The sequence below is a fragment of the Fukomys damarensis genome, unplaced genomic scaffold (assembly GCF_012274545.1).
Source record: "Fukomys damarensis isolate Sample0158 unplaced genomic scaffold, DMR_v1.0_HiC HiC_scaffold_37, whole genome shotgun sequence".
In the NCBI taxonomy this organism is placed as follows: domain Eukaryota; kingdom Metazoa; phylum Chordata; class Mammalia; order Rodentia; family Bathyergidae; genus Fukomys; species Fukomys damarensis.
In genome coordinates, this window is record NW_022900949.1 from 33452856 (window position 1) to 33472425 (window position 19570).

Consider the following 19570-nt stretch of genomic DNA (forward strand, 5'->3'; position numbering starts at 1 on the left):
AAAAAAAAAATTTTTTTTTTTTTTATTCTATTGAGATTTCTTTTTTCTTTTTGGTACTGGGGATTGAACTCAGGTCCTTGCATTTGTGAGGCAGGCAGTGGAACCACTGAGCTAAATCTCCAGCCCAAGAATTTATTCTAAATCCCTTATATTCTAAGCTATGCTCTAGGGCTGGGCAGGTTGTAAACATAAAGTACCAGACACTCTTGCTGCCCTTTCAGAGGGAAAGGTTAATACTGTAGACTAAAGTTCAGTTTTTCTGTTGATGGATAAAAGCATTGTAAAGGCTGGGCATGGTGCCAACACCTATAATCCCAGCTTCTGGGGAGGCTGAGGCAGGAGGATCACAAGGTGTGCATCCAGCCTGGGTTACATCGTGAAGCTGTGTCTCAAAATAAAAAATCAAAAGGGCAGGGAATGTAGCTCAGTGAAGAGTACTTCCTAGCATGTGCAAAGCCTGGGTTCCGTCCCAGCATTTAAAGGACCACAGAAAACCACAGCGTTGGAAAGGACCATCCTGGGGTGTGCGGCTCCTGTAACAGCAGCACGGGGCCAACCACACCTGGAGACCCGCTTTGGGATTTGGGTTCATATCTCAGTGTTCTTTTGTCTGTGCTGCATGGGTGCCATACGGTGGTGGGCTTTGGCTTTTGTCAGGCACAGGATCGTCACTGCTGTTCTTGGTCTGGCTGGGAGCACTCTGTGTGTCCCAGGCACAGCGGTGGGCAAGGAAGCCCAGCTAGCTGCCTCTGCCTCGGGAGCCGACTAGACAGCAGGACTCCATGTTCTGTGCTTCCCAGGGCTTCCGGGTGGACCTGCCCATCAAGTCCGCACGCTACCGTGGCCAGTACAACACCTACCCGATCAAGCTCTTCTACACCTCCAACATTCCCATCATCCTGCAGTCCGCCCTGGTGTCCAACCTCTACGTCATCTCCCAGATGCTGTCAGCACGTTTCAGCGGCAACCTGCTGGTCAGCCTGCTGGGCACCTGGTCTGTAAGTGTGGCAGGGCAGCGGGGACCATCCTCCAGCGGGTAGTGTGTGCCTGTCCTGCTCCGGACTGTCACCAGAAGTCATCTCTTTTCCCTAAGAAAGCCGTCCTGTGGGTACTGTGTGAAGCCATTCTCCTTCCTCTGCTCAGAACTCTGGGTCCTGTGCTGAGGTCTGGGGAGACAGCATTCCCAGGCTTTCTGTTCTTCTGCCTAGGATACATCCTCCGGGGGCCCCGCACGTGCTTACCCAGTTGGTGGCCTGTGCTACTACCTGTCCCCTCCGGAGTCGTTCGGTTCCGTGCTGGAAGACCCGGTCCACGCTGTGGTGTACATCGTGTTCATGCTGGGCTCCTGTGCCTTCTTCTCCAAGACGTGGATCGAGGTCTCAGGCTCCTCCGCCAAAGATGTGAGTAGGGGTGGTTTCTGCGAAGTGATAAGCTGTCGCTGTGGGTATGGATAGCAGCTCTTCCCAACTGGTGGCATGCACTTGACACCTGAAGGCTGGTCACCCAACAGTGAGCCAGCACTGGGTCACTGAAAGGAAAGGTTCAGCTTCATCCATGAGCCCTTACGGCAGTTTTGCAGTTTTCTGTGTAAATACAGTTTGTGCTGCAGAGGAACAATGAAATGTCCACTTCCCCTCGGCATGCAGTTTAAAATTGGAGCCAGTCTTGGAGGTGCACACTTGTCACCCCAGCACTGGGGGGCTGAAGCAGGGGGATCACAGCTTAACAAAAACCTGTCAGTAAAAAAATAAAAAGGGCCGGGGTGTAGTTCTGTGCAAAGGCCCTGGGTACAATCCCCACCATTGTAAAAAAATAATAAATGAATAAAATTGAGTGCATCTTCCACCTGGGCCTCATGCAGGTTGCAAAGCAGCTGAAGGAGCAGCAGATGGTGATGCGGGGCCACCGCGAGACGTCCATGGTCCATGAGCTCAACCGGTGAGTGCACCGCACCCACTGCCTTGCAGTCCAGGCCAAGCACTCTGCTTTTCTGCGTCCCTGAGTCTCATCACTGTGCTCTAGGTAGAAAAGGTTCCCGTGTCATTAAATTTGTATGACCTTGTAGACGCTGGAGATGTAAAAGTGAAAATGTAGAGCTCCCTACCCCCAAAGGCGAGTCAGGTCAGGGAAATAGGCATGGCCCAGTGAGGGCAGAAGGAGACCGTATGGCAGATAGGGCTGGCAGCAGGGACCCTCGCTGTGCTCATACCGCAGGGTAGCCTGAAGTGGCCATTGCCTTGGGTGTGGAGGGAAGAGGTGGGGGGCAGTATTGGCAGCACGTGTTGTAGGTAGGCCTTCCGGGTCGCAGTGTCTGTCACAACTGCTCGGCTCCTCCACTGTCCCTGGAGAGCAGCCCGGCAGCACTTAGCCAACGTCCCCACCGAACTGTGGGCAGGTCAGCCGGCAGGCAGGAGGCCGTCATGCTCGTTCTCTTCCCCGCACGCCTCCTGATCGACGGCTGAGTGCTGCAGAAACACACTCAGGCAGGTCCCTAGATCTTAATTTCAAGCGGCCACAGTTTTTTAAGAACTGAGTGAGATTAATTTTAACATATGCATCTAACTCGGTATGTCTAGAGTATCACTTCAGACTGCACGATGTAAGAAAAGTCATGGCACCATAGTTTACACTCTCGTTTCCAAGCTAACCGGACAGTCATGGTCCCCAGTCACTTGTGGCCCACCAGCGGGGCAGCTCTGGTCTCAGCCCACTCTGGGAGACAGCCAGTGGGCCCCTGCATGGTGGGGGGGTCCAGCCCTTCCTGGAGCCCAGAGCTGACCATGTCCTGTCCCCCAGGTACATCCCCACGGCCGCAGCCTTCGGCGGGCTCTGCATCGGGGCCCTCTCGGTCCTGGCTGACTTCCTGGGTGCCATCGGGTCTGGAACTGGGATCCTGCTGGCAGTCACCATCATCTACCAGTACTTTGAGATCTTCGTGAAGGAGCAGAGCGAGGTTGGCAGCATGGGCGCACTTCTATTTTGAGCAAGAGGCTGCTTGAGCTGCTGGAAGGAGCCCCACCGCAGAGGGTACTGCTGCGGCCTATGGACTCGTGTTTAATGATGGCTTTTTCTGATTTCATATTCCTTAAATCCACTGTGTAAAGTGCTAGAAATTTTCCAATTTGAAATTTTGCTTTTAGTTTTCCAGCATTGGCAAAAAAACTTAAAAGGAAGGGAAGCGCTCGTCAGCTGGCCACCAGAGCCTGGGTGGTAAGCAACTGTCTCAAGTGTCCATGTCACTTTTTTCTGAACCCTCGCAGCTGCAGGGGTCCCCGCTGTCCCCCTCATGGGTGGGCAGTGTCCTATTCCATTTGGAAGCACAAACACTGAAACTCCTTCAGGGTGACGCTGGAGCAACATGTGGCCTCAGAGCCCCGGCTGTCTCCTTCACTGTCACCTGGGAGGCTGGCTTAAGACTGTTCTGTACGAGACTCGACTCCCCTTTCCACATAAGGTCTTTGGGCAGAGCTCAGAGGCACACGGTCCCTGGGACTGAGCGCACACACCATGGTTTCTTCCTGAAAGTGCACCAAGCGGGCTGCCTGGTCCCAACACTGCCTGTTGTGCTGTCTCCTTGTGGCTGCGCTCACTCCTCCCCTCCGTCCCCAGGGAGGGGAGCCACTAGCCACTGCCAGACGCAGGAAAGGCTCAGTGTTCCAAGCCATTTCCGCCTCCCACTCGTGTTTTAGAATCTCTTCTTGCCCAGATGCAAGCAAGCAGATGACAAGACACCACCGGTCTCCTGGCCATCACCAGGACCGTGAGTGGGGAGCAGGTGTGCAGCCGAGGTCAGGGTCATGGTGGGGGGTGTCCTGGAGACACTACTGCAGCATGATTGAAGACTCACAGCTATGTCTGAAGTTAGCTCTGTCTAGGGCCAGTGACAGATGACAGGGCAACCCCTCTGGCCTTGGGTAGGCCCTTGGGACAGGAACAGGATCTGGGCTGAGTTTAGATGAAGGTGGGACCAGGGTACTTGGCACCCTCTGGCTTCTTCCTGCCCGAGACCTCACTGGCAGTGCTGATTGGCAACAGCACAAGCCAGAGTGGGCAGGTCCCTCCCCACAGCCAGGGCTTACACCAGTGATGGCCAACCTACCGCAAGTGTGCCACAGCGGGCCGTTTGTGTTTTTGAAAGCTCAGAGGTTCGCCATTGCTGGCTTACACCATATCACACGTGGCCTTGTCAGACCCAGTCCTGGGCAGCCATCCCTGTGCCCTGTGCCACCACAGCTGGGCTCACCCCTGTGGTTGGCAGTCACGGGGTGGGTAGGGGCTGATCCTGGCTTCCAGGGACTGTCACTGTGGATGCCAGAATGGCACAACTGAGATGCAGTGAATATGATGAATAAAGCCAACTTTTTACAAGCTGCCTGGTCACGTTCTTTAAAAAAAAAAAAAAAAAAAAGTTTATTACTTGAGAGGCAGATAAGCCCTGAAGGCTTTTGTGTGCTTTTAGGATGGAAGGCTTGGCCAAGGGTCTGCATGTGGATGTCCCTCCTCCAGACACTGCACAGTAGCACTGGCCTGCGCGCTCATGTTGGTGGTAGAGTGGGTGCATGTTAGGCCTATGGGGTGCCGGCCCCACCTTGGGCCACAACACTACCGGCTGGCTAGGGGAGGCCCCAGCCCCCCCACTGCGTGTGGGAGCCCTGCTCAGCAGCACCTGCGTGTTGGTGTCGCCAGCTCTGCTTCACCTGGGGTTACTTGCTGTTCTGCTCCCCTGCAGCATGTGTTCTGCCACCCACTTGCACATCACCTCACATCACTTCTAGTAGAGGCCCAGGGGAAGCAGCCAGAGAAACTAAGGCCCAGTGAAATAGTGGCCAAAGTCACAGCTGCACAGTGGCAGCTGTGACTGTGGCCCAGGATCTCTAGCTGCCGGCCCTGTGAGGCAGAGCGAGGCCAGGAAGCACCAGGCTCCTCCACTGCTCAGCTCGAGTCCTCTCCTGTGCCCCTGACACTGAGCCACACCATCCCCTAGCCTGCTCCTGGGCCCTACCACCCACTGCACTCCACAGAAATAAGGGTAAGTGGGGTTGGAGCTGATTCCATCCTCCGGGAGCTCACGCCCCAGCAAGTGCGCTCTGCAGTGTGCCAAGCCAGGAGCCTGTGCTCCTCTTCATCCTTAAAAGCCCACTGAGTAAGGCTGCAAACAGGCCCAGGAGAAGGGGCCAGGATACAAACCTCTCCTGCAGAAAGGAACTAGAACAACTGCATCCTCTAAGAACCTCTAAGGTGGACACAGAGAGCAAGCAGAACAGCTGTCACTGTGTTCGGTGTTGGTGGGGAGTGGGTGAAACCTAGACAATGCTCCAGGAAACTCATAAATGACCTACATCTCATGCCAGCCACAGTTCCTATAGGACCTGTGCAGAAACAATGTTCCCGCTGGCTGAGCGCTGCCCACCCCCAGCCACAGCGGGACAGAGGGGTGAACTGAGGGAAGCCCAGGCCTCTGGGTTCCCCTCTCAGGTGCTGGGGAGGGGCAGAGAGAGGTACAGGACCTTTCTGAGCACCAGCTGCAACCTTGATAGGATTCAGGTTTCCCTTGGTCCGCACTCATGGGATGGTCCACTTAAGATGTGTGCTTTTCACTGGGTGTAAACTGAGACTTTAAAAAAAGCTACAAATATAGCCAGATGTGGCAGACCCTACCTATAATCCCAGTGCACAGAAGGCTGAGGCCAGCCTGGGCCGCATAGGGAGTCCCTGTCAATCAACCAGTGAGTAAATATTCTGGAAAATTAGACACACTTGTACACACAAGTATAGTATTTTGAAATTTAAAAGTGCGACCCAGGGCTGGTGACAGGGTGGGCAGGGGCCTGTGGTGTGGGCTGGCCACGCCCCCTTGGCGGGGAGGAGACGGGGCCTGTCGAGTGCTCCCGCCTCGTGGGGGCGCTGTAGCCTCGCCATCCCGGGGCGGGTGCCATCGGCCCCTCAGAGGGCTGGAGTTGTACTGTCTCTGCGGCCACCTTCGCCAGCCCGTGCCCGCCGGGACGCCTCACAGTGGCCCTGCCTCCCCGAAGACGTCCTAGCCAAGGCCCCGGAGCCTCAGTCGGTCCCCGCGGCCACCCCTTCCTGGCGGGACGGCTGTGCGAGGCACGCTGGTGCTCGAGCCCTCGGGCCGCCGTCCCTGGTCCCCCGGTTCCCGCATCCCGCTCCGCCGTGTCACCCCGCGTCCAGCGGCCCCATTAATCACGGCGCTGACGCGAGGAGGCGGCGGCGGGGGCGCGATCTCAGCGCCCATCGACCTTATCGCGCCGGCCCAGCAGCCGCCCCGCCGCCATTGATCGCGGGCCGGGCTGGGGTCAGCACGGCGACGCGGTGACAGCGCATCCATCGCAGGCGACGCGGGCGGCACGACCAGCAATTAATCACCGCCTGCCGCGAGTGACTGCCGGGCGACGGGGCAGCGGAGCTGCTGTCCTAGAAGCAGCCGAGGGGGAGCGGCCCCCACTGATGAAGCAGGGACCGAAAAGGAAGTGTCAGAGGTGATGCGGGGCTGCTTCCCACCAAATGGAAGGGCAACTGGCCCAACCTGGCAAGCACCAGTGCACCTTCGACAAAGGAATCACTTCTCCCCCTGGCTGGGCAGCACCAAGATGGGATCCATGGGCCCAGGGAGAGGACGTGTACATGTGGTTCTTGGGAGTGGAGGGCACAATGAGTAGGTCTTGTCTTCTCCTGACGGCCCTGAACCCACACTTGCCCCTCTGGGAACTTTAGGGCTTTGTGCAAACTGGGGGTCCTCAGAGCCCTTTAAAGCTCTGGCATCTACGAGGGGACCAGTGGAGCCTTGTAGGGTGCAGGCTCCTCTGTTAACACAACCGTGTTGTTGCTTCCAAGAGCGACAAGGTTAGGGCCTCTCCTCTGAATTTGTCACCTCACCAAGTCGACATGTCAATCTCTGGGATACAGCTGTCCTACCTGCAGGTGGAGGTGCCTAGGCTGGAGCAGAGGAGGGACCGGCTCTGTCCACACCAAAGGCCAGTGGGCAGGAGACAATGCAGGCACAGTCTGAGAACCTCTGCACTTGTCACCTGTCACCTCCACCCCATCCTCCACAGCAGGGCTTCTGGAGTGGGCCCCAGGGACCAGAGAAAGGGACAGGGTGTGACCCCAGCCTCCTTTGGCAACTCCACTGCATTTGAGAAGCAGCTAAGAAAGTCGCTTTCTGGTGTGAGCAGGTGTGACCATGTGTCTGCTGCCCATCAACCTAAGGGGCAGCCCTAAGAAGTAGGTAGGGGTCTGCAAGGACCACAGCAGGAGACCTGGGTCCACCAGCCAAGCCAGGACTGTCTTTCAAGAGCCCTTCCAGCTCCCTAGCATCCAGGCCACTAGCAGAGCAGGCACAGACCAGGATTTATGTCCTGGCCACCCAATCGCACGCTGGGAGGCACCTGAGGGCCTGGGCCCGGATCAGAATATTCAGCCACTGCCTCAGCCAGCCCCCAGCCTGCCTCACTTTAATATTACAACAATTTTTCACACTGGAGCTGAAATGGTGCAAAAAATGGGGCTGCTGTAATTGTTGCTAGATTGTGTGTCAGGCCGATAAGATGTAACAAATATTTTCTTCCCCACCAGGGTCTGTTTCCCTCTTGGTAATGGATGGAGAAACTTCTCATAGTCTACGAGGGATTGGTCGTAAAAACTTCGCCTGGAAGATTAATGTAATAATCACAGGTCTTACTGGGAAAAAATAGGAGGGAAATTAAAATAACCAAACCTTCCTGTCTGGAGCCATCTGCCACCCTCTGGAGAACCAGCAGCCTGGGCACCACCATGGCCAGGACACCCAGGGGCCCAAGTGAACAAGACCATGCGCCCCTTCCAAACCAACTGCCCTGGTGTCAGCCGCCCTGGGCAGCTGGGGGTGGCTGTGCAGGCCTGGACCAGGTCTGTTGTTACAGGGTCACATAGCACCTCCCTACTGCCTCATGACACAAGACCCTCCCTGTCCCCGGGGCAGGGATCTTCCAGCTCAGGGCTGTTGGGGGCTGCCCTGAAGACAAAGCCATAGTGACAAGGACATGCTGAAGGGACACAAGAGCCAGCAGGAAGAGTGCTCAGTGGCCAAAGTGGGACCAGCATGAGGCTCCAGCCCAAAGTAGCCACTCAGCACCCAGAAGTCCCTAAATCGGTGGAAGACACAGCAGTCTCTGGGCAGGGCTCCCAACACCTGAGGTAAACACATGGCCCGAGAGGAGTGTGGCCCTGCCTAGGAAGAGGAGTGGCACAGAGCACATGGTGAAGGGGGACAAGGAACTCAGATCAATGGAACCCCAGCTGGGTGGTCAAGGTGGCCACTAACAGTGCACGTGCCTACAGCAAGACATGAAGAAAGGGCATTTCTGCCTGGTCCTCCCCAAACCCACAATCCCAGGCCAGAGGGGAGCATTAGACAAACCCCACCTGAGGGACATGAGACACAGAATCTGACTAGCCTTCGTCTGAACGCCAAAGCCATCAAAAAACAAGGAGAACCTGGAACACTGGCATTGCCAGGAAGAACCTCGGAGACAAAACAGCCAGACGTCTTGGGCAGCAAAAGACAGAACCCACTGTAGCAGCATGCCACCCACTCTGTCAGTGACGAGGGAGGCTGGCTCTAGCACTCACCAAACTCCCCATACCACCTGCGCAATAATTCTGTGAGACTACACTGCCCTGGGATGTAAATGATTTGATGGTTGTTATCTGCAGTACTGGGGATGGAACTCAGGGCCTCAGGCACACTATAAAAGTTAATTTTTTAAAAACTTAAAAGGAGGACCAAGCATGGTATCATATGCCTGTAATCCCAGCCCTCAGGAGGCTGATGCAGGAGGATCATCGTGATTTCAAGTCCAGCCTGAACTATATAGTAGCCCATGAGGGTCTCAAAAACAAAAACGGGGCTGGGGACTTAGCTCAGTGATTCCGCCGCCTACCTCACAAGCACAAAGTCCCAGGGTCAATCCCCAGTACTGAAAAAAAAAAAAAGACTGGGGATGTAGCTCAGTGGCACCATGCCTGCCTGGCAAGCACAAGGTTCTGAGTTCAATTTCCAGTACCAGGAAAAAAAAAAAAAAGAACTTACAGGACAGAGAGAAGTATCATAAAAATAACCTATAAGATTTTACTAGCAAACACACCAGGTAAAGAAGGGTTCCTGCAAAGCAACCACAGGAAAATAACCATAACTTAACAAAAAAAGCCTTCAGCACTGCAGAGCACACCCCCAGCTGTGTCACTTCATGTATTTGTCTTGCTGGTCGGCCAGGATCTTGGCTGAGGACTTGGCGTCATAGAAGAGCTCACTGATTTCCTCCACATGCTCCTTCTCAATGCTGTCCTTCCCATTGATCTTGGCCAGCAGGTTGGCGGGGGTCAGCAGCTGCACGGAGTACCTGCCAGGGACGGGGCCTGGTGAGCCTGGGCAGGGGGCCGGGGGGTAGGCAGGCAACACAGGCTGAGCCCCATGCTGGGCTCAGGTGCTTGCTGCAGACACAGCAGGAAAGAAGAGGAGATGCTGTTTCTAAGGGCTGAGGTCACAACCCATCTGAGAGGGGCCGGAGGCCACCAGGATGACACGTGTCGTCCCACACCTTCCCCACAGTGATGGGCAGGAGTCACCCAGGGCAGCAGGAATTCACACCAAGACTGCCAAAAAGCCCCTCCAACACAGGCTGAGACTCGGCGATGATAAGCAGCGGCTTCCGAAAAAACATCTTGTGCCCCTGCTTCCTCCTCAGGAGCGGAACTGACTGGAACGCTGTGCCCAGGCCAAGCCTCTTAGCCACAGGGACCAATCCCTGTGCACCGAGTTGGCCCCCCCACTCCCTGCCTCTGGACCCCCAGAGGACAGGCCCCCTGGCTGGCTCTGTGCTGCTCCCTCTGCAGATCCCCACACACGAACCCCAATAGCAGGCAGTGCCCTCTCACCTCAGTGTGGTCTTGGTGCCGATCTCGCCCAGATGGTTCAGCGCCTCCTCGCTGATGTTGATCCCCTCTGTCTGGGCTCGGATCTTAATGATCTTTTATAGGAAAAAAAAATGATCAGCAGTGGCCTACCCCGAATATCTCATCTAGAAAAAGGTTTTGGTCTTTTGGAGTTGGGAGTGGAACCCAGGGCCTCACAAGTCCCAGGCCAGCGCTCTGGTACCGAGCGGTGCCCCACTCTTATCAGGTGCCTGAAGTGTTCGTCATCTCACCCTGCCTGGGCTGGGGGCGGGAAGCTGGCAGCTGCACCACACTGCTGGCCGGCACCCTCAGGAGCATGTGCCACCCCTCCTTCAAGTCTACCCGCTGTGCCTACAGCTGTGCCCTTCCTCTCCAGCTGGGCATCACCCCTAGGAGCACTCAGACAGGAACGGACATTTTTTACATTGATAAATATGATGGTTAAATAAATCAAAAAAGTTGCTTTTAAAGATCCCCCAGCCCACACAGCATCGTGGGGAGATATCTAATCTATCAAGAGGAGGCTGCATGGTGCAGCGGGATTCTGGCGGGTGCAGGGCGGAGGCAGCGTGGCCGCCCTGCCGTCACTCGGTGGCGTGGGGTCCGCAGCGCAGCCGAGCTGAGTGATAAGGGCCAGCAGGATAATGATGTTGTGTGTTGTAGAGCCGAGATAACTCGAGGACTTCGAGCCTCATATAATACAGGAATTTTTCACTCTGGCAGCTCCGTAAACAAGATATCAAGAAGCTCTTGTTTAAATTAAACCTATAAAAACAGCTGGGTGGAGGCCCAGGAACAGGGAAGCTCTGAGTTCCAGCTCCACCTTGCAGGAGGGAAAGAGCCAAAGTGTCAGCCTGGCCTGGCACAGGAGAGTCTAGGCTCAGGGATCCCTGGCCAGGAGCCTAGATGGGAAAGGGCTGCCCTAGTGCCCCAGGCAGCTGGATCCCCAACCGAGGCCACTCCAGTCCAAGGCACTGCTGTCAGAGCCTTCGCTTGGTCCACTGGCTCAGAGGGTGAGCCCTACCCAAGATGCCCTTATTCACTCACACACTTCACAGCCACCACAGGGCCACACAAGCCCCATGGGAGCATGGGCACCAGGGGCTCCCTGCGAGGGCTCCTCCCAGCTGTGGGCTCTGTAGTTGAGGACTGAAGCCAACGCTAACTGAGCCGAGAATGTCCCCAGGGAGCCACCAATCAGCACTGAGAAGGACAGGACCGCATCCAATCCTATTCAAGGTTCCTCAATGGAGGTGGCAGAGGCTCAGCCCCTGCAGGCACAGCACCTCTCGGGATGTCCTGACACTCCAGGGAGACACAATTACTGAACCCTACCACCCAGCCAAGGACGGTGTGTCAGAGGGAGTGTCCCTGTCCGCAGGATGCGGGGACAGCAAGGTCTCTGCTCCCACGCTCCTGGGTTCCATCTCAGGTCACTCGTTGCTCAGTCACCTGCAGGTACAGGGCATGGGGGCAGCAGCACAGGGAGCAAATGACACAAGCACATGGGACTGAGGTGACCCTGGACCTGGCAGGAAGAGAGCACTGCACTGACCCAGGAGGAGGTGGCAGGGGGTGGCCAGGATGGCACAGGTCACTGCCCTGGGCACAGTGATCGACATCCCAAGGCAGGCTGCACCACAGCTTTGGGCTCGAGTGGACAGAGCAACATGAACTGGCTCAGCATGGGTGTCCCACCTGTCGCTCAACCCTGTTGGCCAGGGCATCCTTGCTTTTCAAGCTTTGAACCCTGGTTATCACAAAGCTGCTGCAAGGACCCTGCAGGTATCCACGAGAGACACAAAGCCATCAACATCACCAAAAGCAGCAGCAGCAGGAAGGAAGAATGTGGTGCGCCACCAGTCCTGGTGAATCTCACAGCAAGCAGCAGACCTCCCACTGAGCAGGAGGGGGCCAAGGCTCACAGGTGCACCCAGAAACCCAGGCTGTTCAGAGGTGCCTGGGCTGCCACAGGTGCAGAGCTGCTGCTCTGCATTGTGCTGAGGACTCAGGGTTCCCAGGGACAGCCTGGGACCCGCTGCTTCTGCTTCTCTCTGCTCAGTGATCTCCTGGGTTCCACTTTACCCTCACCCAGCAGCAAGAGCCCCTCCCTGGGGACGGACTCAGAAGTCAACACTGGGAGCTCCAGTGGTGCAATCGGTTACCGTGCGGTACTTATACAGAAGCTGACACTGCCCCCTGCTATGGCTCACAGTGGCGCTGCGAGGGCCACTGCCCCAGCACTGTCAGCCGGTCTTGGGGGGGTCTGCCCAGCCCAGGTATCACCAGCCCCTCCTGGCTGCTGTTGAAAGAAGCACTGCAGGGCCCGGTCAGGTAGGCCACCAGGGATATCTGGGTAGCCCTAAGAGCTTCAAAGCCCCTACTCCCAAACTGCCAAGACAGCTGCAGCCACCTGGGTCACCTCCAGAAGGGAGGTCAGGCGGCAGTGACTAAGAACATGGTCTAGGAACAGACGGCCTAGTGTTCTGCCTGTCACCTGAGGGGCATCGACCAGCATTGTAACCCCAGGCAAATCACTGAGCCTGAGCCTCAGCGTCCTCATCTTTAAGAATGAAAATAGTGCCTGTCTCCCTGCCCAAGGTCACTGGGAATGCAAGGGGAGTCATGCAGCCAGGCCTGTCTATGGCTCACCATCATGCCCAGCAAAGAAACCCACATGACAGTGAGCCCCAAGCTCCAAGCGCAGTGCACCAAGGGCCACCAGACCCCATGTGGAGAGACCCTGGGCAAAGGCAAGCAGAGCAAGGAGCTCCACACATGCTGTCCCGGGGATACCAGCCCAGGGCCAGGGGCCTCAGTCTGGCTTCATGTCCCAGATGTGCAGCGCAGTGGACCAGCCAATAACCCTGACGCCTACCTGGAAGTATTCACAGGAGACCACACATGACAGCGTCTGGCCACACAGATCAACCAAGAAGGGCTTCCTGTGAGACACCAGGGACTACACCCCATGGACAGACCCAACCGCACCCCCATCACTGCCAGCCCCATCCAAACCCAAGCCACTCATGTGGCTCCGCTGCAGCATGCACTGCATGCCAAGCCCGGGGCCAGGTAGCCCAGTTCCCGCCTGAGGCTCTCCCTGTGAGGCCACAGACCCGTTCTCAGGCGCATCTCTGAGCTGTGGGACACTGCTTCACCGAGATCGCTGAGGACGTGATGGCTGCCCTCAGGATGCAAAACTGCAGGCCTTTCCAGGCCCAGGCTCAAAGCCCCCTGAAACCAGGCACCCGTCTGGCACGGCAGATGCTACTACCAGGAAGCAAGCACTGGCCTCTCTGGGGCAGGGGCTGTACCCCATACCCAAGGAGCTGCCTGCTCCGGGTTCTGCTGGGCAGAACTTGGCCCCATCCTCTGGGCAGAAGGAAATGGCAGGGTCTGGCTGGAGCCACACAGGATGACTTCCAAGTCCTACCATGCTGCCTCCCTTTGCCAGGGATGGTGGCTTCCCCAGTGGTTACCACTGGGCCCATCTCATCATCCTGGCCCTCAAGTCCATCAGGAGGGATTGGCAGAAGACCAGCCAAGCTCCAGTGCTGTCCAAGCTTAACCATGTCAAGCTGGCCCAACCATCCTTCAGACGGCTGAGCTGAGCTGCAGAGCAAAGTGATACCCCAGGACCCCTGAGCAGGAGCCAGGTGCCACGGCTGCGCTGTGCAGGGAACAGGAGGGAGGCTCACCTGCTTCATCTCCTGTGGCGTGTACAGCATAGTCCGGATGATCATCACTCGGTCCAGCAGGTCGAGTGGGATGCCATGAGGGGAGGTGATGTCCTCGGTGCCCCTGCAAGGGCCAGACACAGTCCTGTCACTAAGCCCATCCCAGACAGGACACTGGACACCTGGACTGGGCACCCTGACCACAGGCAGCTGGTTGGCATCCTGAGAACCAGAGCCAGGTGCAAGGAATTAGACGGACACATGGGAAGCCTAAGAAACATCTCTGTCAACTTTGTAACTAGGATCACAGGAAATATGGCAAAGGGAGCAAAAACACCTAAAAATCTCCTTGAAATGATCACCTAAATATTCGCCAAGCTTTTTGTACACCCACTTTCACAAATCAGAGTAAGCATGTATATACTTTTGGTCTATGTTGCTTCAGTCTTACTTATCACGTTGAATATTTACCTAATAGAGCATCGAATATTGTACTTAATCCAAACTGCTGAGCATTAGGTAGCTTCCACTGGTGCAGTGTTTATTAAGAGTGTTTCCATAAACAACTTCATGCACACAGTCAGGCCCATTTCCTCAGCCATTACAGAAATGCCAGACACAGCCCTGAATATCCACATCACTGTCCTAGACAATGAGGCGACAGGAGTAGCGCACCTCACAGCATCACAGCCAGTACCAATAACCCTAGACAGTAAACTGCTTAAGTGGTTTAGAAGAAAGGGAAAGGTAAGGCGGCTGTACCTGATTTGTGACCAGAATAGTGGGAAGAATTAGCTTCGTGAACCGAGGTACCCTGTACATAACGCTACATTCCTCGAGGGGAGTTGGCCACGTACCTGATACACCTTAATTCCTTTTCATCTCCCTCCTTCCATCTCTTGATCCCCTTCACATAGGAGAAAGATCTATTTTCCCACTTCCTATGATCTTTTATTTTGTTCTTTATTTATACATTAGGTTTCTCCCGTAAGAGAAACCATACAATATGGAAGCTTGTGTGTCTGATTTATTTCACTTAACATTACAGTCTCAAGGTACATCAATCAAGTTTATCCTTCTTTCTAGCAGTGTAGTACTCCACTGTGGTAAATTCCACATTTTTTTAATCTACTCATCCGCTGATGGATATACAGGCTGCTTCCAATAGATTTAGCTATTATGAATTTTGCTACTATAAATAGTTTTAAAGTTTATATTTAGATCCAGAAGATGTCAAAATCCCAAAGATAAATATATATATATGTAACTTTAAAATCCTATTCACTGAGGCCGGGCGTGGTGGCTCACGCCTGTAATCCCAGCACTTGGGAAGCTGAGACAGGAGGATCGCTGTGAGTTCAAGACCAGCCTGAGCTACACAGTGAGTTCCAGGTCAGCCTCAACTACATAGTGAGATCCTGTCTCAAAACAAAACAAAACCCAAAAAATAAAGAAATCAAAAAAATCACCCCCCCAAATTTTAAGACCCAATGCAAAAATGGGAGTCTGAAATAAAAAGACATTTCTCAGATGAAGAATTAAAAATGGCAGATAAATATATGAAAAAATGTTCAACATCTGTTTATTCGAGAGGCACAAATCAAAGCAATGCTGAGATTCCATCTCACTCCAGAATGAATGACTGCTATAAAGAAATCAACCAATCACAAATGCTAGAGGGGCTGTGGGAAAAAAGAAACCCTTCTCCAATGTTGATGGGAGTGCAGACTGCGGAAATAAGTGCAGAGATTCCTCAAATAACTAAACAAGGGGTTCCTTTTGATCCAGCTATACCTCTTCTTGGTATCTCCCCAAAAGAATTAAAAACACTGGACCAGTGATATATGCACATCCATATTTATAGCAGCACAGTCTGTAATAGCTAAATCTTGGAAAGAGCCCAAGTGGGTAAAGAAGATGTGGTTTTTTTTATACAGTGGAGTACTATTCTGCCATAAAGAAGGATGAGCTTTAGACTTTTATGGCTAAATAGATGGACCTTGAGACCATACTCTTAAGTGCAATAAATCGGACACACGTTTAAGTACCACATAGTTTCTCTGGTGCGAGAAACTGAAAGTGGAAATAAGGACTGAGATGTATAATGGATGTTGAGAAATGGGACGAAAGTGTTCAAAAGGGAAGGGGAACAGGGAGGAGGAGGAGGGAGAAAGGAAGGAAGGGACAAGAAAAAAGTGAAAATAGAAGGACAAAATGGAAACAAAGCTTTTGTCCACATGGAGGGGAGGGGACTTTAGGTAGGGGAATGGGATAAAATTAAATTTTAAAAAAACACACAAAAACTCAGCTTCTTCGCTGCCACTCAGTGGATAGGCTGTCCCATGCCTTATAGGGCGCCCAGCAGTACCTCCAGCCGCGAGGAGCAAAACCATCTCCAGACATCACCAATGCCCCCAGTGGCAACACTGGCCCTGGGTGAGAATGGCAGACTGCCACTATACCTGACAACAGGGACACAGGAAACACAGGCTCGCCCCCAACAGAAGCACGGGGACGTGGCATGGGAAGGTGTAGGCTACCTAAACCTTGCTCAGTGGGTAGAGTAAAGGCCAAAGACAGCATCCGGTATTGGACTAGGCTGCCAAGATGACCACATGAAAAGAACAATCTTCCTGGGCCAGGGATTTAGTTCAGTGGTTCCATCACCTTGCCGTACAGGTGCACAAAGTCTCGAGTTTGATCCCCGGGGGGGAAAAAAAGAAAAATCTTCCTGCGACCACTGGGCATTCAGATGCAGAAGAATGCGGCTGGATCAAAGATCCTTCCTTACACTCTACCCCAAAATTAACCCAAAAGGGACCTAATCCTAAATCAACACGCAAGAAGGCAGAAATCATTACGACATCAGACAATGGATTCTTACACGAGACCAAAATCACAACTGGACAAAAGCACAGTCTGTAATCCCAGCAGAGGAAGGACTGCAAGTCTGAGCTCAGCCTGGGAAACTTAGCAAGATCCTATGTCAAAATTTAAAACTAAATAAATAAGTGAAAAGGGGTGGGGATATAGCTAAGTGCAAAGGCTCTCAGTTTGATTCTCAGTACTGCGATAGACAGACAGACAGACAGATAGATGACAGACTACACATATAAGTCAGAGGGTTTTGTTTTATTTTGTGGTGCTGGGGATCAAACCCAGGGGCATTGTGCATGTTAAGCAAGTGCCCTACCACTGGGCTACATCCTAGCCTGATTAGTAAACTAGAGTTTTATTTATTTATTTTGGTTTTTGAGACAAGGTGTTGCTATATAGCTCAGGTTAGCCTTGAACTCACCATGTGTTCCAGGCTGGCCTTGAACTGATGATTGCATGTATGTGCCACCATGCCTGCCTGCTAAAACTAGAGTTTTAAATCAAAATTTAAACTTGTATGTATCGAAAGACGCTGTCCACGGCCGGGTGTGGTGATGCATAACCGTGATCCCAGCGCTTGGGAGGCTAAGGCAGGAGGACTGCCGAGAGTGCAAGGCCAGCCTGGGGTACAACAGTGAGACCATCTCCAAAAAACAAACAAACAAACAAACAGATAATGTCCAAAAACTGAGAAGATTACCCAAAGAATGAGAGAAAATATTTACAAACCACATACACGACAGAGATCTAGCAACCAGAACACACAACAATTCTTACAACTCAACGATAAGACTGTAACAAATGGGCATAAGATATGAACACTTTTCCAAAGAAGATTCACAAAAGGCCAACAAAACCCAAAATGATGCTCAACATCACTAAGTCTCAGGAAATGCAAACCTGTGACACCGCTGTGTGACGTGTGGGATTCCGGCGGTCCCTGTGGCCAAGCCGGGTGCATAGGCAGCCTGGGCAGAGCTCAGCCAGTTCCCCCAGGTGGACTCAACCTCCACCGCTAACCTTCAGATAATTCCATAAGAAAGACGGTGCATGCAGGCAGGGTGAAGGGACTTACCAGGGGTCACCAAGTCCCAAGGACCAGTGCCTGCACGGCTTCCCAAGGAACCAGACTCACGCTTGGATCCATGGCCCAGGGCACAGCTGGGCCACGGCTCAGCCCACGAGAGCCACTCAGAGCTGGAAAGACGGCAAGAATCCGGGGCAAAGGGAGCGCACCAGCACAAGGGACGCTGCCATGGCTGCAAACACAGTGCCCAGCACTCCCTGATGCCCCTTCTACACAGTGCACCCCCTAGCCAGACCACAGGGCACAGGGCGACAGAGGGAGTGCGAGAGAGGGAGAGCGAGGGCTTTACCAGCTTGTCCCTTCCACATGACCTCACTGGCCCACAGGGTGCTGGGCACCTTGAGGTCACCTGAGGCAATCAGGAGATCCTCAGGAAGTGTCACCACCCCTTCAAGTTCTGGGGGTCAGACACTGGCCTGGGGGCAGGGTGGCCCCTCAGTGGCAGCACATCAGATGTTGCCCAAATCTGTAAATGTTCCAGAAGTTCTGTCACACTCCACACTCTACACCCAGCTCTTTTCAAGAGCCTGAACTGAGTGTGGCATCACCTGGCACCTCTGTCCCTTCTCATACTCTGGGTGCCTGGGACACACAGAGAGCTCCCTGGAAGGTCAGCAGGTACTTTTGCCATAACTATGCTGTTGTCACTATCAGTACAAGGACTCAGTACCAAGATCCTTTTCTAGAGCTGCACAGTTGACCAGAACTTTGTCCCCACTGAGCAGGTCCTCAGATAGGAGCCACCTTCCTGTGCCCCTTGTCGTGGGCAGGGCAGCTACCTGGGGAGCCAGCTCATCTACCAGGTTGTGTTGGCAGGGAGCCCATGAGCAGAGCTCACCAGCAGGGGGCACCACATATCCAGGCTGGGCCCTTCACCTGTTGAGCAGCCACATCGGAGCCAGGCTGACCCAGGCCAGGCAAGCCTAACAGGTCCCCCACCACCGAGGCAGCCGTGCTCCTGTCCCCAACTCTGGACTGCACCTGGCACAAGCTGCCCTCTCCAAGATGGAAGGAAGCACCAGTAGGAGCGGTCCTCGGCAGGCCTCAGAGCGGCTTCCAGGATGCCACAGGAACCTGAATCAGGTACTAGATACCTAGTGCTAGTGGGAGCAGCCCGGAAGGGCCCTGCAGAGCAGTCTGTCCCCCGGTGGGCCACCTGAGCCAGCCACCCAGGCTGTGGACAATGTCTCCATCAAGAGCCCATGACAGGGCTGGAGATTTAGCTCAGTGGTTCTGCCGCCTGCCTCAGAAGCACAAGGTCCTCAGTTCGATCCCCAGTACTGAAGAAAAGAAAAAAAAAGGCCCTCCCTACCCCGGCCTTGCAGAGCCCTAGTGCTCAGGTCCACCCAGGCCCACAGAAAACCCAACAAGTGGTAAAACTACCAAGTTCTGGGAGCATGGACACTAGGGCTTGTGAGATGGCAGACGGTGGGTTCTCTGGGGCTTGGGGACCTCAAGAGCATTTAGGAGAAAAAGAACTGCAGACATCCACAGCCCCAGCCCTGGCCCTGCACAGGCAGGAGCACTCAGCCTCCAGGGTTATGGGCATTCAGCAAGGTGGGCCTGCCGGGAGGTGCAGGAAGCCACCACATCTTAGGGAAGGTCTGGGGTTATCACAAAGACCCTGTTCTTCTCTTAATGACAAGGACAAGTTACTACACAACTATTTCCTCATCTGAAAATAAGGCTGACAATACCTCTCAGAGCTGGCTCAGGACTCAGGAGGTTAACACATGGAAGTCACCAACAGCCACTTCATCTGATCTCACCTCTGCAGAGCCTGAAGGATGACCAAACCCTAACACCTCGCTGTCACCCTGGCACGAGAGACCCTCCAGTCACAGGTCACAGGGCAGCGGCTGCCCCATCGACCGTGCAAAAATGACACTGGGGATTGGGCACTGTGGTACATCTCCTCTCAAAACCTACCCTGTCCGAACGCCTGACACTCGGGGCTATAGAAAGGAGCCCAGGA

The 19570-nt window shown here is 54.2% G+C and overlaps 2 protein-coding genes across 2 annotated transcripts in view; one reads left to right on the forward strand and one right to left on the reverse strand.

Moving 5' to 3' along the window:
• The window catches only part of Sec61a1 (SEC61 translocon subunit alpha 1), a 14735-nt gene extending 10367 nt beyond the window's left edge, over positions 1-4368 (forward strand). Inside the window, exons 9-12 of the mRNA XM_010617289.3 lie at positions 801-998; positions 1209-1400; positions 1862-1938; positions 2797-4368. Of these exons, the coding sequence (XP_010615591.1) occupies positions 801-998; positions 1209-1400; positions 1862-1938; positions 2797-2983 (654 nt within the window). The 3' untranslated portion in view covers positions 2984-4368. The remainder of the gene's footprint in view (positions 1-800; positions 999-1208; positions 1401-1861; positions 1939-2796) is intronic.
• A 4755-nt stretch (positions 4369-9123) lies between these two features.
• Positions 9124-19570, reverse strand: part of Ruvbl1 (RuvB like AAA ATPase 1) — a 34763-nt gene continuing 24316 nt past the window's right edge. The window contains exons 9-11 of the mRNA XM_010617301.3: positions 13653-13755; positions 9934-10025; positions 9124-9398 (exon numbers count right to left, since the gene is read on the reverse strand). Coding sequence (XP_010615603.1) covers positions 9239-9398; positions 9934-10025; positions 13653-13755 — 355 coding nt within the window. The 3' untranslated portion in view covers positions 9124-9238. The remainder of the gene's footprint in view (positions 9399-9933; positions 10026-13652; positions 13756-19570) is intronic.